The 17,577-nt window shown below is 43.8% G+C and overlaps 2 protein-coding genes across 3 annotated transcripts; one reads left to right on the forward strand and one right to left on the reverse strand.

Annotated features, from left to right (window-relative positions):
* Window positions 1-8,730: 8,730 nt before the first annotated feature.
* extl2 (exostosin-like glycosyltransferase 2) lies at window positions 8,731-12,205 on the reverse strand. Its single transcript, XM_076973684.1, has 5 exons — window positions 11,841-12,205; window positions 11,161-11,573; window positions 10,981-11,051; window positions 10,713-10,825; window positions 8,731-10,574 (listed from the first exon to the last, which is right to left on the reverse strand). The coding sequence occupies exons 1-5, from the start codon at window positions 11,843-11,845 to the stop codon at window positions 10,187-10,189; spliced, it is 990 nt and encodes a 329-aa protein (XP_076829799.1). The 5' UTR covers window positions 11,846-12,205; the 3' UTR covers window positions 8,731-10,186.
* A 479-nt stretch (window positions 12,206-12,684) lies between these two features.
* LOC143475761 (putative oxidoreductase ZK1290.5) lies at window positions 12,685-16,137 on the forward strand. 2 transcript variants are annotated; one of them, XM_076973686.1, is made up of 8 exons: window positions 12,712-12,978; window positions 13,135-13,383; window positions 13,503-13,604; window positions 13,704-13,795; window positions 13,897-14,079; window positions 14,686-14,745; window positions 15,068-15,171; window positions 15,623-16,137. In XM_076973686.1, the coding sequence occupies exons 1-7, from the start codon at window positions 12,918-12,920 to the stop codon at window positions 15,161-15,163; spliced, it is 843 nt and encodes a 280-aa protein (XP_076829801.1). In that variant the 5' UTR covers window positions 12,712-12,917; the 3' UTR covers window positions 15,164-15,171; window positions 15,623-16,137. The 2 variants fall into 2 exon arrangements, with proteins under 2 accessions (XP_076829800.1, XP_076829801.1); XM_076973685.1 differs by lacking the exon at window positions 15,068-15,171 and having other exon boundaries at window positions 12,685-12,978.
* The last annotated feature ends 1,440 nt before the right edge of the window (window positions 16,138-17,577 follow it).

Raw genomic sequence — 17,577 nt, forward strand, 5'->3', positions numbered from 1 at the left:
TGTGTGTGTGTGTGTGTGTGTAAATTCAGCTCTATTTTTCTATCTTTGTTTCTATCACTCAGAGAAGCCTTTGGTATTTCCTTATTTTTCATAGTGTTAGGCTGCTTCTTGTCCCATAACAAAAGCAGGAATTATTGTACATCACTTTCAACCTGAGCACCGGCCAAGACAAATCACCAAGGTTAACGGTCAGAACACATCAGATGTGTTCTATTAATAATTTTGACTGCCGATCAGGTCTATTGAAAGAGAATAGGAAGGCAGTAGATATAACAATAAAGTGGATTAATGACTAGAATAAGCCCAGGGGTTCAAGGAAAAAGGCACGGTGTTGACAGAAGGAGAATATTTCTGAAGAGGGATTGTTGCTCTAAGATTCATAGGAGCAGGGGAGCGTGGAGGCAATAGCATTTTGGTCAGAAGGAGTATATCTGGTTTAGAACAGGTTTAATGGAGAATGGAGCACAGGATTTGACGTCTGTCACCCAGAGAGAGCCGAGACACACTCTGAGGTTTGCTTGTAAACCAAGAACAAAAAACGCCAACGCTCACATCTGCCCAAAACATTTGTGAGCACTGTACACTGGCCAGCACTGACCTGGTGGGTCTGGCGTGTGGATATCATTGTGGGACAAGGACATGTGGGAATAAGTTCATTTAGATCAGGTGTGTGTGTGTGTGTGTGTGTGTGTGTGTGTGTGTGTGTGTGTGTGTGTGTGTGTGTGTGTGTGTGTGTGCATCACCTATCATCTAAGAAGAATGATTATAAGTTCCGATGATTATTATTTATAAATATTTATAAATCAATAATAAAGAGCATCACACTTTATGTATTATCCATGAATGAACTTCACAAAGTTGTTTATTGACTATTTATCCCACCCTTCTCGTTTAGGAAATGGTTGTTTGATTAGTTCTTTTTCCTAATCCCCTGAAAACAATGCGCCACTGCTCTCATAGGCAGTGCTCAAATGATGCCAGCAAACGAAAGCTTTGATCCAGGTTTCCTGGGGATAGCACCGCTGTGAACATTAAAAGACGAAAAGACCAACGGATATAAAAAGAGAGAGAAAAAACTTGGCCATTTGTCAAACAGCCTCTGATTTGTTCACACAGTCAGCTCTGAAGGCAACAGTTCCCTCTGAAATCAGAGCTGTGCACACTGGAAGGGGACGTTTTCAGTTATCAATACAGTGAAAAGGGTGACAAAGCTATATCGCACGCATCATAATTCACTGCAAAAGCACATATTTAACCATAGATCATATCTGCACACTGAGTGATATAAATTCTGCCCAGGTTTGAGGCCAGTCTCTCCCAGCATTATATATGAGGTCCTCTCCTACCCACAAACCCCCAAATCTAAAAGGACTCATAAACAGGCCAAACCTATGGATGTCCAGCTCTGGTTAGTTGCTTGAATCCTTTTAGCGCTTTTAGCCGCGCATATGTTGATATATATGAATGTGAAATCTTGGAGTAGTTTTCCTGACCATGCCACTGTGTTGTCTAGCAAGAATCAAGGTCATTCCTTTTTGTTGCATGGAATATTAACATTTAATTATTGGAATGTAATAAAGTTAGGAAAAAAGTTGGCATAATTTGCAATATGTACCTTGCACACAGCTATTCCACTGAACCTTTCAAGCAGGTCCATTTTCCACTGGTCTTCTCTCAGATGTTCTGGCCAGATTGTACAGTGCCTGCACATGTGTTTCTTCATACTGTGAATAATGTGTCACGTCTAGCCCCGCCCCCACCTGTCAGTCATGTCTTTGTTTTGGTTTTCCCACATGTTCTCTTGCCACGCCCCTGTCAATTTGTAACCACACCCCTTGTTATCATTGTCACCTGTCCCAAGTTTAGTTCCCTGTGTATTTATACCCCGTGTTTTGAGTGTTTCTTTGCTGGTCTTTGTCTTATCTTTGCAGCTCCTGTAATTGTTTGTGAGTTTACAGTTTTCTGGGTTCTACCAGTTTTGCCCAGTGTTTGTTTGGTCTTTATCTCTAGTTGTTTATTTCTAGTATGTCTAAACCTGTTCGTGTAAGTCGTTTCTCTGCCGTCGATATATCTGGTTATTCGACCCTGGACTGTCACAACGTTTATAACTCTGGATTTACGCTGAATAAATCTTGTTTTTCTCAGCATTTGTATCCGCTGGCGGCGTTACGTAACTGACAACTCTTCTCTATAAGATTGTTTATCTGATTTAACTGATACACGCTGTTGTGATATGAAAGGATGGGGTGGAGGTTTGATAATAATAATAATAATAGTGTTCATAGTTATTTAACTACTTTTCATTGTCGGTGGAAGTGTAAAATTAATTTGAGGTTGAGCTAAAAATGCAATCTTCTGTGAGCCTTGATTATGAGGCAACAGTTCTCTGCATGACACAAGTTTGGCCACATGGACCATCCTTATCTGGCAACCAACATTTACGTTGTCAACGCCATCCTGTCTGGGTGAAACGTTTTGGACCCTGGGAGGAATTTCCTATTGTGTTTTATAACAGTTTTCCTTCTTATTCCCAGAAGTATATGAAGTTGAAAGTGAAAGGAATACAAACATTTTCTGTTCACAAATTAACCAGATGATACCCGGAGAAACAAATGTTGAGGGGACCATTAATGCAACCTGTTCATACTTTAGCTGAATATTGTCCAGTAACTCTCAGTACCTCAGTCCAGTAACTCTGGCACCCTGCTGTGCTCCACACCCAACGTGATGACACTACCTTCAGTGTAAGGGGTGTTAAAACTGTTACACCGTCCAACTAAAATCCAGTCAGCAGTCAACATGTGGTTAGAAACTGACCACAACGGGGTCAGAGATCACTGACAAAGTGTAGACAATTCAGCTGTAATATATGTGGCCAGTGTGTGCTGGTCCAAACTGTGTTTCTATTGTAGTATATACAGTGATGGCTTAGTTACCTTGAAAAAGTAATCCGATTACTGATTACTGACTACTCCTTTTAAAAGTAACTTAGTTACTGTTACGTATGGCCGCGGCCCCTCCCTTAGCTGTCACTCCGGATTCCCTCGTGTCTGTGTTCCGTGCCTGTTTACCCTGCCCCGCTCGTTGTCTCCGAGATTCCCTGATTGTCCGCCACGCCCCTGTCATCATCGTCCCCACCTGTTCCTAGTTTAGTTCAGTGTTCATATAGTCCCTGTATTTCCCCAGTCTGGTTGTCGGTTGTTTTGGATGTTCTCTCCCTCGCGCTGTTGTATTCGTGTGCCCTGTTCCCGGTGTTATACTCTCTGTTGGTTTATTCTCTGTTCAGTGTTATTTCAGCCTGGTTTTGTTTCGTGTCTGTCTTTATCATGCCCCTGTACCTGTCTCATCTGGATGGCTCTCCCGTTGTGACCCCTGCCTGTGACTTCGACTACGATTATGGAATGCCCTGTAATAAATCTCGCTCTTCTCAGCGTTTGTGTCCGCCTCCCTGTTCTGCCCAGCGCAGATCGTTACATAACAACCGACCTTACCAGGACACAGCGAGAGAGCGAGACTCTGGTAGGTTCAATCGCTGTAATGAGATGTTGGCTGGTTTAATTCGGTTCGACTCTCCGGTATTACAGCGTGAACGAACCAGAGACAGGAATTCCCCTTGCGCTGTGGGTACAGGGGAGTCTCGTCGCTGTAAAAACAAAGCGAAATCACTTTCGGTTTCTAGCTTTAGCGACGAACTCCCTGATAAGCACTACGTGTCTGCCCGACTCGACACACGCTACAGGGAGGAGCAACCTGTAGCGCGAGATTCGGGTAGACGGAAGGAATGTGCAGACGAGCGTTGGCTTGGCTCTCGGTTGGCTTTCAAAAGCCATTGTGAGCTCCCGATACCTCTGACGAGGCGGAGTCACAATGAAAGCCACCGAGAAGCAGTTGTGTCTGTATGTTCTTCCAGGCGCAGACCAGACCGGGGAAGGAGGAAGACCACGCCCCCGGTTCAGAGCCCCGTCGCCGCAGCGCATGAAGAAGTCGCCTTCCATGAGGAGCACCTCCCTCCTCTGATCCTGCCAGCTTCTCCCCTTAAGACGCCAAAGAATTTTTTGGGGGGGAGTAGTGGACACTCACGGCAAGAGTGGCCGGCTCGGACCCCGGTGACGTCAGTATGGCGGTCCCGCCCCCCGGTGACGTCAGCCCGGCGGTTCCGCCCCCCGAGGACGTCAGCCCGGCGGTTCCGCCCCCCGAGGACGTCAGCCCGGCGGTTCCGCCCCCCGAGGACGTCAGCCCGGCGGTTCCGCCCCCCGAGGACGTCAGCCCGGCGGTTCCGCCCCCCGAGGACGTCAGCCCGGCGGTTCCGCCCCCCGAGGACGTCAGCCCGGTGGTTCCGCCCCCCAAGGACGTCAGGTCCAGGCCTGTTCCTGTACCCGCGACCCGGAGGAGGTTGTCCACGCCGGCTCCTGTTCCCGCTGCCAGCCTGCCGGCTCCTGTTCCCGCTGCCTGCCTGCCGGCTCCTGTTCCCGCTGCCTGCCTGCCGGCTCCTGTTCCCGCTGCTTCAGCGCGATCGACAAAGTCATGTTTGCAGGGTTCATACACCTAAACAAGGTGGAATTAAAGCACTTGTACGGCACTTTTAAGGTCCATTTCAATATTTTCCAGCACGATAAACATAATTAAGTTAAATATTAATACATATACTCGAAATAATTCGCTTTTTATCACATTATTTAATGGTTGTTTATTTTCAAAACGCTCAATCTTAACGTCGTCACGTTCTCTCATGTTTCGTCCTGGAATTACAAGAGGCTCGTATTTGTTAACGTAATTTCAACATTTTAATGTACTTTAGCCTAAATTCCAGCACTTTTCAAACCTGAAACACAAAGCAACATCAAAATGCGTCAGGTAAATGTTCATTCCCCTTTTTTTGAGGGGTGTTTCTTTATACTACCACATATCGTTTCGGACAACATTGCAAAGCCATATTTATGTTTGATGCCTGGTGTATATATACGGTCTCTGGTCAGGTAAAAATGTTCTTTCCCCGGTTTTGCAGAGGTTTTTTATTCTCCACTGCCACCTATTGCCACCTATCGTTTCGGAGAACACTGCAGCGACGCTCGCGATGTTCGCGAAAGTATAAACGCCTACACCGCTCGCGCAGGGTCGTGCGCTACGGTCGCTCGCGACAGTATAAACCAGGCTTTAGGCGGGGCCCACCTGTGTTCGGGCCCCCCCCGCAGTGCGTTCCTTGCGTGCCCCTCCCCTACGCCAGTGCCCCCCGTGTCACTTAAAGGGCTAAGACTCCTTGAGTCCTTACCATTACAGTTTCAAGCATTTTAAAGTAGGCTACGTTATTCAAAATTCCAGCACTTTTCAAACGTGGAACACAATGCAACATTAAAATTCTTCAGGTAAATGTTCCTTCCCCTGTTTTTGAGGGGTGTTTCTTTATACTACCACATATCGTTACGGGAGGACACTGCAAAAAATGACTTGTAAAACGTGCTCGCGCTCTCACAGGGTCGCGCGCAGCGTGCGGAGTCGAGCGCTACGGTCAGACACAAAAGTAGAACTGAGCCAAGAAGAAAGCAAATATATATTTTTTTACTAGGGAAAATAAAAATAGTAACACACAGTTACTTAGATAAGTAACTTTAATCTGATTACTGGACTGGAAATAGTAGCGCGTTGTATTACTCGTTACAGAAAAAAGTGGTAAGATTATAGTACCGCGTTACTGACGTCACTGAGTATATATGCTGTGTTGGCCTGATGAGGCAAAAAATGGAAGTAGACACGCCATCTGTTGGGCACACGTGAGAAGTGCGCTGTGGTTCTAAGTGAAGAGAAAATGCATTTCATATCATGATTTCACAATATAATAAGCTTCCTCAGAATAACCAATACACAGTTATTACATTTTAATACCTTTTACTGAGATTTTCTTAATGTCACACACAATTAGTAGAGCCCTGTCTTTGTTTAGGAAAATAAGGATTGTAAAACAGTCGTATGAGTGATTTTCAATAGTCATTTTCTCTGCTTTGGAAGATGGTACTGCAGATCACAGCAGGATAAAATTGCTTCTGGCTTATCTGCTAAAAGCTGTGTACTCAGTACTGCTAATGGTAATGATTAAAACTCACCAAATGCACACCTCATTCAAAAACCGTAAAAACTTTTATCTATCTATTTAATCAAGACAGGCATCCTTTGATTGGACATTTAAATTGACAATTTTTAGAAGTGTTATACTTTTATATACTTTAGATTTGTTGTTTTAGACTGAATCATGCCACAAGATGTACCTATCGATATAAATTGCATGTTAAAATGTTCCCTTCAGTTAATATTCCCCTTGTGTAAGGTGTGGGGATCGGGGGCCCCCAGATGTTGAGACTTCTGGTAATCTGAGATGTTGATGCTGTCGTCCAGCAGTGTCATGATGGCATCACTCAGTTGTGACAATGACTTGGGTGTAAAGCAATGTCTCAGTGAGCCCTAATGACTGTGGTCACCTCTGACCCCTCCCTTTAGTTATGCTGCTATAGATTAGCCTGCCGGAGCCTCATGCTAATCACTGGCACGTGAGCTATGTATGTTTAAACTAATGGTTGTTTAAATTGATGTCCACACACTCAGCCTGTATTGTATATCTTTTTGCATGCTGCCTATGGACCATCCTTATCTGGCAACCAACATTTACGTTGTCAACGCCATCCTGTCTGGGTGAAACGTTTTTGACCCTGGGAGGAATTTCCCATTGTGTTGTATAACAGTTTTCCTTCTTATTCCCAGAAGTATATGAAGTTGAAAGTGAAAGGAATACAAACGTTTTCTGTTCACAAATTAACCAGATGATACCCGGAGAAACAAATGTTGAGGGGACCATTAATGCAACCTGTTCATACTTTAGCTGAATATTGTCCAGTAACTCTGGCACCCTGCTGTGCTCCACACCCAACGTGATGACACTACCTTCAGTGTAAGGGGTGTTAAAACTGTTACACCGTCCAAATAAAATCCAGTCAGCAGTCAACATGTGGTTAGAACCACAACGGGGTCAGAGATCACTGACAATTGTAGATAATTCAGCTGTAATATAAATGGCCAGTGTGTGCTGGTCCAAAGTTTGTGTTTCTATTGTAGTAGCCTATACATGCTGTGTTGGCTTGATGAGGCTAAAAAAATGGAAGTAGACACGCCATCTGTTGGGCACACGTGAGAAGTGCGCTATGGTTCTGAGGGAAGAGAAAACGCATTTCATATCATGATTTCACAATATAATAAGCTTCCTCAGAATAACCAAGACACAGTTATTGCGTGTTAAAAATTTTACTGAGATTTCCCATCTTTGTTTAGGAAAATAAGGGTATATATGATATGATTATAAGCTTTGTGATAACATGTTTTGTAAAAAGCTCTACATAAACAAATTTGACTTTGACTTCCCATCTCTGATCAGTGTTTTGTTTTTATGGACACGAAAGGCAGAGCGCAGCGGTGATAGTGGGAAAAATTCCTGAGCCTGAACTTTTTATGAGCGGGGGGCGGGGGGGGGGGGGGATTGTACCATATTTAGAATATTTAATAATTACCCTTTAAATTAATTAAGAATAAATATGTCAGGTAATCATTATCGTGAAATAAAAAAAACAATTTCTATTAATATTCTGAGAAAATGCTGTAACCTAAAGATTGTTAACACAATTAGACACAATGTTAAAAACAGGCATGATTAATTATTTATTCATTACTGTTAGTAAATTATAGGATACCAGACAACTCAAAGAAATTATGCAAATAAAGTTTAAAAGAATTACAAGTATTATGATTATAGTTAGTTTTAATATATAAAATATTTAATAAATATTTTGTGTTGGATTATTAGGACATACATTTTGTGCTTTTGTTCATGTATTACACCTTACGCCGTAAGGCGGCCAAGATGAACCAGATCGTCTGACCACCTGTACCGGCTCAAAAAAAACCACTTTCTTATATTTCTGATAAAAATTTAACTTAATCAGAATAAAGATAAAATACTGAATTTATCCTCTGAAGCTCTTCCGATGTCTGAAATACAGGCGGTCCCCGGGTTACGACGTTGATCCGTCGTAAATCGATTAAAATCGGAACATCGGTGTAAATCGGAACATACGTACATACTGTACGTAAATAACGTACTATACGCAGTTATCCTATCCTAAAGCTAGCCTTTTGGCAAATACCTTTATCCATAGCTGCGTTTAACTAATCCTGACACCGCGCACACCAAACACCAAGTTCCGTTTACGACGCAGAACCACTTGGGTCCAAACGAGTCTTTAAACAGTAAATAAGAGATGTGTAGTAACCACGAAAAATCGTAACTTGGGAACCTCGTAACCCCTGGACCGCCTGTATGATGTTTATGCATTAATGTCTTCGGCACGACCAATCAAGTTGAAAACATTAACTGACCAAAACAAACTGGACTTAAGGCAGGAGGGAGGTAGCTTTTTTAAGTAAAGTCCGAAAATCAGAAGGCGGAATGACCCGCAAGTCAATCAAATGACACCGCCGTCATCCATCCAGCGCTGATGAGCGCCAGTGAGAGGATCATATTTCAGCCTCAAAACAGACAGCACGCGCATGTGTGTGGTTTATTATGATTTGACGGATTTTTCAGTCAATATTTTTAATATAAAATATATATAAAATATGTTTTTTTCTCGCGGACATGTCGGTACGCCGGAATTCCGGCGTGGCGCCTGAAAACTATCAGGCCTGAGAGCGCAAAGTGGAGTGAGCATGAGGTGTACGCATGCACTAAGAAGATCGAGATTTATTAAGGGCGAATCCAATATCGTATGTCGTCAAGACAGTCCAGCATCAGGTTACCAACACTAAGAGTACGACACATGACGAACAGAAAGCAAAAACAGTCTACACACACTGTCTTTAAGAAAGCAACCTTTTGAGCCTGTTGGTTGGCTCAAGAAACCAGCAGGCTAAAGAAACTGACATTTTACCGATAAAAAATACATTAAATTAATTTAAAAGGCGGGGTTTCATACTATGCTGCAAAGGAAACACAGAGGGTTTAAATACACACATTTAACAAGGACTAACAAGACACAGATGGGATCAATAAAGGACGGAGAATGAGGGGGCATGACAACTGAAACCAAAACAAAGTGTGACATTACATGAACAGCCTGCTTTGATGCTGATATTATAGATACCCTTTAATACAAACATTTAAGTGTGACATGGTCAACAATGTTAATGGTAGGCTTAGATCTGCTCTTTACAGTCTTGCACCAGAAAGAAGAGAAATGTGACCAGCAATGTAGGAATACCCATACAGTTATGGGTCCCCTACAGGACGCTCTCTGAAATCATTGTAACATTTACAACAGAGCTAAACGAGAAAAAAAAAATCATTTTATTATGTTTTATTTATGATATTTCATTATGTTGTAATATGGCAATCACAAATTTACGCATTGCAATTACACCACCACCAACAGTGGACTCGGTAGCAGATTCTATAAAACACCAGATTAAAACAGTGCAAAAGTACTTTTGAAAACTGGCATCAACTAAACTCCTTCAAGCGTTTTAGTTCCTTAAAAACTGCATTTAAAAAAGCAAACAAAAAAATGTCCGATACATCTTTGCTGTGAGAAACGATGTAAACTGCTGTAAAAACACTTTTACAAAAGCTTCCTGTACAGCAGCACTCAAAACCTTCAAGACTTTTAAACGAGACATATTTTGCTTTTCTGCTTTATCCCTTTCTTTTACTGGCATCTAGTTTTTATGCATGTAAATGTTTTGCAAAGTCACAAACACACCAGAGTAACTCTCTCCCAAAGAAACATAGTTTCTCAGCTGCCTAAAAACGCTTCGTTGCAGTTTCAGCCATTTTCTTTGCTACAGGATGACCCAATCTCACATCAATTTCCATACTGCCTGGCAAGCTTGGCTCACCCTCACAAGAAGCACAGCCAGTACTTGAAGCTGGGACGAATTTGTACAGTTTTGTAGCCATACGGATTTGCAGTCTGTGCTGAGTGAAAGTATCCGTTGATTAAAAAAGTCCTCGAGATTGATTTTTACTTCAGTTCATTCCACTGCGACAGTTAACTTACTGTGTGTCCGGCACTTCACAGTGGACTGCTTAAAAACAAACAAACAAAAACACTCCGGTTGACGTTGGATTATCACATAAAGGACTTCCTCATGGTCAGTTCCTGCTCTTGTGGTTGCCATAACTGGGGAAGCCGAACTGCGAGATCATGATGTTGGAGTACCGGAGGGGCATTTCCCCGTAAATCTGCGCCAGCCTGTTCAGGCAGTGCGAGCGCTGGAGCAGGTGTGCGGCCCGGTGCCACATGCCCAGGTAGCCGCTGCTGGCGTCTTTCTCCAGGTTCCTCAGGTCCACGGGCTTCACGAACACCCCGGCCGGCCGGCGGGGGCCCTCGGCCCGCTCCAGCGCCACCACAAAGTTCATGGCGATGTCGTCGCAGTTCTGCGTCTCGTCCACCAGGGCGTGCACCTCGGGAGGCTGCGTCTGGAACCGCTGCAGGAAACGGCGGTGGAAGAAGGCGGCGCCCACCAGCACCATGGAGTATCTGCAGAGAAGAAAAGACAAGCTAAGCAACCATTATAAAACATCTACAACAACAATGACTCTGTCGATTAGAACTCATGGATTGTGCCACTTTCACAACCACATTCAAAAACATTTATGATAATGGCCTGTGATCTACCTGTCTCCACCCATGTCAGGGTCCTGGAGTTCAAAGCTGCCGTAGCTGTACACACCCGAGACTGTGGTCACATGCTTCCTTGGTACAAAGCCCACTATCTGGTCTGGAAATTGCTGCAATGGCAGTTACAGAGGATAGTTGCAGGTTTGGGTGCATGTGCATGCAAGAGAGACAAAAGACATGGATCAAATACATCTAAATATTGTTCACTTCGATTAATTTATGAAACCGTGTCAGCTGTTCAATGTCCACCTTGGTGACCTCTCACCTTCCAGACGGAATATGCAAACCTAATGTCAGGGAGACTGACCAACGTGTCATCATCCAGCATCAGCACAGCTGTTAAGGAGAGAAACCATTTAAAGTTTTTAAAAACAGTTTTGAAGCATTTATATGTATATATTTAACTGGTTTTTAATTGTTTGCAAACTGATTTGGCCACACACACCATCAGTCTCTATCTCAGGAAAGGGCTGAAGCCGGTTACGCATCCGGTTGCTTGTCTGCGGTTTGAAGATCACGGATATCGGATGGGGTCGGAGCGACTCCCACAGGGCCAAAGGCGGCGGCTCTGCCACGTTGTTCCACACGATGATGATCCGGTGCAGACGAGAGACCGCCTGGTAATGGTTCAGTAGTTTCAGGAGCACGTCCGTGCGGTTGTACGTCTGCATGACTATGGTAAACGAGTCCTCCCGTGGTGGGTGCGCCAGTGACCCGTTATCCTGGCGGCGGAAGACACCCAGGTCTTCTGAGGACGGGAGTAAAGACGTTAGTGCTGCCCCAACCACCAGCAGCAACAACGGGGCGAGGATGCACGCCCGCCGCAGGGGGACGCGCCTGAAGCCTGGGACACGAATCCTGCAACAACGAGGTTTAACGGGTGTCAAAGTGCGAATTGCATTGCACACCATTGATGCATTTTTAGAATTAACCAACCACAACTAAATATTATAACCTAATAATACTATAAACCGTTGGAGTATTTTAACTACAGCAGCTGCAAACGTGTTAAAATGTACATGTTTTTTGCAGTTTGCTCGTAGTTATTAAAACAAGAGCAGGTTTGATCACCATATGTAACGTTTGTTCATAAAGATCATTTAAACGTTGCATATCTCCGTCTACCTCATACTTCGTCCATATGAATCCAGTTGCCCAGGAAAACTTGAGGAAAGTTTGTAAATTTTAAGACACACTGCGCATGCGCAAAGCGCTTAATCCCTTGACCGTAGACTTGCGCGACTTTGTTGGGACTATTTGAAGTCCGGCGAATCTTTATAAAGGCACCTAATATATTTAGATTGCACCTCACATGACACTGGCCTACAACTTTCTTAAAATAAAATGAACAGAATACCAGGTTACACCAGGCAAACACATAGCTTAAAATAAGACTTTTTTCCCTTTTCGAGTGTAAAATCACATTAGCACCAGGTACTCGCCCCCAACGAGAAGGCTATTGTCGCAAAACACGAGTCTTCGCCTGTTTTACGACATACGGCAATTCCTGGGCTGTTGGCTCAACTTGATTTTGAGGTTTCGGTTTATGACAACGTGAGATTTTGAGAAATTGCAAATAGTTCGAATGTGGTGGATATAATGTCAAACGTAATCTGTATATAAATCTGTGTATTAGTCATTTAAAGCCAATGAGTTAATTTAAATTAAAATGGAATTTTTAACAATCCTCTCATAATGCCAATGGTGACCTAAGATCTATTTAACCGCAATCTGATACAGCAGGATGACTAGGCCAATAATGCATTCCTTGCGCGCGTGAATTACAGTGCGTAATTTAAATAGCAATTTATATTTATTTATCTATTTATTTATTTAGACTAGTTCCAATGTATTGGCTTGAGTGAAACCATGCATATAGTTCAGTATGCAGCGGTTTGCAATATGCAATATAGTACCATCCCATGCAATCATTCAAGAAAAAAAAGATTATGAAGTTAAAATGCACAAAAACGTCAACTCTCCACGATTTGGGAGCAACCCTGTTATACTGTGCGCGTTCATGTACCGTAAGCTTCTGTGTGTGCGCGCATTGAGGTTTTAAAATGCCGACGGCTCGATCGCGAATCGCCAAAGCTCGGACAAGTTGACCACTGTCCTCACCCTCGTTATCAGACACGACACTGCTAGTGATCTTCCCTCAGTTAATCACGCAGGAATAGTGTCTCCGTCTGCACAGCCTCCATGCTGCCCTGTCCCCTTGTGTCCCTCTCCAATGGACGGAAGATCCCAATACTCGGTTTAGGTGAGTACTGTCGGTTATTAATATAGTTCGCCAGCTTGCTACTTCTGAAGCAAATATAAAGAGATTGTGGTTTTGTGTCGCTGCTACTTCACATGTTTGACTGGTAGCTGTAACGCATAAGGTGCGGTTAATTACGACTTGACCTCTTCTTTGCAGGGACGTCGCATATGGGCGGCTACTCCCACGAGGCGGTGGTGTACGCGCTCCGCGAGTGCGGGCTCAGGCACATAGACACAGCCAAGCGCTATGGCTGCGAGGAGGCTTTGGCCAAGGCGGTGGCAGAGAGCGGAGTGCCACGGGAGGACCTGTGGATCACCTCGAAGCTCTGGCCCAGCGACTACGGGTACCACAACGCCAAGGAGGCCTGCCGGGCTTCTAGGGTCAGGCTTGGAGTGGACTACTTGGGTAAGGGCGCCTCATTCCATCTGGACCGGTGGCAATGGGCAAAGGTTTGTTTTGTGTTAGCCTTCTGATACTGACACTGATTTATAATCTGATACCAGTCTGATTCGTCATCTTTGCAGACTTGTACCTAATGCACTGGCCTGACTGTATGGATTCAGGCCGCTCCAACAGGGAAGTTCGAGCAGAGACGTGGAGAGCACTGGAAGAGATGTACGATGAAGGTGGAGACTTTTATTTTTTTCGTTGCATTTCAGTTAACAACGCGCGTGGAACGTTTGGCTAGGACCTTGTGCTTGAGTGCGTTTTTGCCAACGTTGCAGGACTCTGCCGTGCTATCGGAGTGAGCAACTTCCTGGTGCCTCACCTGGACGAGCTGAAGGAAGACTGCAGCGTTGTGCCTCACGTCAACCAGGTGCGCGAGCTTCAGAGGAAACCCGCGATGAAACGCGCGACGCCTCACGCCCCCTTTCGCGCTCACCGGCACGGTAGCGAGCGTCTCTGCTCCTTTTGCAGGTCGAGTTCCACCCCTTCCAGCAGCCGTGGGAACTTGTGCACTATTGCCAGAAGGAAGGCATCGCATTCCAGGGTTACTGCCCCCTGGCCAAAGGTCAGGCCCTCCTCCACCCGCTCATACTGCAGCTGGCGGAGAAGTACGGGCGCAGCGCCGCCCAGATCTGCATTCGCTGGAGCGTCCAGGTACGGCCGCACCAAATCGGTTCTGCGCGTCTACGTGGAACTTGCACGTGGAGTGCAAGACATGATTGTCAGCTAGCATCCAGCATGGATCAGCCATGCCCCCAAAATACTGTTATAATCTGGGGATCCATAATATTCAGTATGTTTTAGTGGGGAGAATGAAAGTACTGAACTTCATATAAACCAGGAGGCCAGACACGAATAATGGTTAACGGTGAAGTCAACAGTTTGGTTCAAATTTCCACTGAACGTCCGTGATCTGTAGCCGTTTTGCTTATTTTTCATCAGAACTTCCCACAGCACTGTCGGGTTGAGGGCTGTTAATGTGTGAGCAGTCACGCCTCCCGGTGTTAAACTTTAAAGCCAATTAGAAATGCAAGAACAATTCAGTTGACCGATAACATTTTGCAAAACTGTTAAATACAGTATATTCAGTGAAATGAACAAGTTAATTTTTTGTTTTGTGTAAAATTTAGTTAAACAAGTACAATATTAGTGGGTGAGCATAACAGTCCTTAATCATAAACTATCAGCATGTGTCAAAAGTCCGACACTGATTGTGTGAAACAACTGCCCCCTGCCACCATGGGGTGGTGTTCTCTGCAGAACGGGGTCATCACAATCCCGAAGTCCACCAAGCCCCAGAGGATCTTTGAGAACTGCAAAGTAAGTCAGACATCTGCAAAGAATTTTAATCCAGCTGCGACGCTGCAGCTTTGGACGCATGTTCTGTTTGTATATTTTTTGCAGGGCAATAATCGTGAATTAGCATGAATAATAAGGCATTAATAAACAACAACAACAACAAAAAGGTTTTGCTTCATTGTAAAACAGAAGCACGCTTGATTGTAGCTCTGTGTATGAAGCCGTTTGGCTTGCAAGGTGAATGTAGGTGTACGTTGCGTTCTCTTCAAACTACGGAGGCCATTTTGATCTTGGCTGTGTAGAGCTTGCGTGCCGCCCACTGAGACTGCCTCCACGTGTGCAGGTGTTTGAGTTCCAACTGGAAGAGACAGACATGGCAGCCATGCACGCACTGCATGATGGGAGGCATGTGAGCTGGGATCCCACCCGGGTGAAGTGACCGCACTGGTGTGTGTGTTGATAGTGGCATGGCACCGTCTGAATATGTAACATACATATACATGTCATTCATTATTACACATAGCATTCACTCTTTTCACGCTGCTGCTGCACTGTAGCCATAGAGGATCTGTGATTACTTCCACTGAGTATTTTGCCTCGCTTTCTCTCTCAGCCTATTTATATATGGGATTCCCAAAAGCCTAATGCAAAGATCATCTTTAAACAGTAGAGGGAGTATTACACTTAACACTGTCCCTCTTATGATTTTAACAATACGATTTTCGTGAACACGAATCATATTTCAGAACCCAAGTTAATTTGCCAGTTTTTAAAAGCAGAAAGGTTGTCTCGAGAAAAGATCAGACTTTGATTGGCCGTCTGTTTCCTCAAGCGGTCGCTGCTCGTCGTCATGATGCCGGTCTTCTTCGCCGCACTGAGCTTTATGCTTTGTTTGCAGGTTTTCGGGTTCACGCTATCAGAGGAGGACATGGCTAGCATTTCACAGCTGCACAGCAACACAAAATTAATTCATCTCAGCTACCCATTCTGGAGAGGATAAACAGGACTCATGTGATTTTGGTGTTAACTGTTGTATTGATTGACTATGAAAGGGGGTCAGGAGTTTGGAGCAGAGTTAATTGACCCTCGGTAATATTTAACAACCATTTGTGCCTTTCTAGGAATCATTGAATCAAACTTTCTTTAAAAAGTACCGTTAAACCTGTTCAGCCATGATTTCAACATGGCTGTAGCAAATCTAGCTGTATTTCAAAAGTGTTTTGATGTCTCTTGGAAACCAGTTCTATATAAACATCAAAGGAACTTAGATGGACATCATTGTGACAGCAAAAAAAGTATCTTAATTCACGCCGTCTTAAAGTGTATGGCTTCTAAAGTCTGACATTTAAGATTATTTTTAATAGAATTTATGGTTAATGAAAAATCCACACTGATATTAAAGTGTCAATATTGTTTAATTCTTCCCTCTCATTTAGAATCACTGTTGTACACAAGTTACATTTTTCTTTAATATCACAGGTTTTTTTCCTCATTCTCCAACTTTTTCACCTCTCAAACAAACAAAAGAGCAGATTGTATTATACAAAAAATGCAAACCAATTTTCACACAGTGAATTGTTTTACAAAGTCATAAAATGGCGTAATAATGGCTACATCCACATTGGAGTAAGATGGTCCTAAACATTCCTTAATGGAGTATAATCTATATTTATATATATATGTATATATATATAAAACCTTTCCTTGTTGAAATCAAGCCTGTACCTTAATTTAAGAGATTTTACAAGACAACTTTGAAGTAATCATAAAAAAGCCATTACAGTTCCCAAAAAAGTTAGGAATAAAAAGACAAAAAAAAAAAAAAAAAACACAGCCATAACAGTGTTAAGGTTCAAAATGAGTTAATTTGTTTTACATTTAAATGAGCACTACGGGTCTGCTCAAAACAGACACAATCTGGATAGAGAAAGGACTGTCGACCATTAGAGCCGGACCCATTCTCAATCAAAATCACATTGTGTGTGACTCCTCAGCTGGGTGGAGGTGGGGGGGGTTGTTGCTCAGAAAACACAACATTAAGTGGCAACACAGTGGGAAAATAATGTACGAAGGGGAAAAATATACAAGCCTGTGAGATCTCTGATGAAAAAACAAATACACCCTAGAGCACCCAAACAAGTGCCAATTTGCTGACGAATATTAAATACATAAAGCACATTCCCATATCATCCAAAGGTTAAAAGAAAAGCATCACTGCTTTTCTGTGCCAGTCACGGACGCGCCATGCAAAAAAAAAAAAAAAAAAAGCAAATCTTCACACACCTGCTGAACACTATCGTAACGTGGCACCATTTCAGCTGCATGCAGCATCGCAAAACGGGACACGCCCACCGCGCTAGCCACACCACCTAGAGAGGGCCGAGCAAAACGGGACACGCCCACCGCGCTAGCCACACCACCTAGAGAGGGCCGAGCAAAAGCAAACGATGGAAAAACGGGACACGCCCGCCACACCGCCCGGGAAGGGCAGGGCAAAACTGCGTCGGCACCTGGGACGGACGTTTCCATATGCCGATCCGTCAAGAATTCTCAAATACTCTGTGCAGTCGGGAGCAGCCATGCTGGGTGGGGTCTCGGAAAGCTAATACGGTTCCTTTTCTTCACATAGCAGGCAAGGAAAACCAAAGCCTAGAGGTGCCATTAAGCATACTTGAGTTTACAGGTCACACTATGCAAAGGTAACGCTGACTAGCCAGCTCTTGTATTTCAGCATTTTATAAACTCCAAGCAGGCTTCTTAAAAGTTTTGTACTTCCATGCCAGTTTTAATGTACTTTGAACAAAATATTGGTTCAGTTAACTTAGAGCGTCTTCCTGCTGCAGTGATCAATAA

This window comes from Brachyhypopomus gauderio, chromosome 14 (assembly GCF_052324685.1).
Source record: "Brachyhypopomus gauderio isolate BG-103 chromosome 14, BGAUD_0.2, whole genome shotgun sequence".
Lineage (NCBI taxonomy): Eukaryota > Metazoa > Chordata > Actinopteri > Gymnotiformes > Hypopomidae > Brachyhypopomus > Brachyhypopomus gauderio.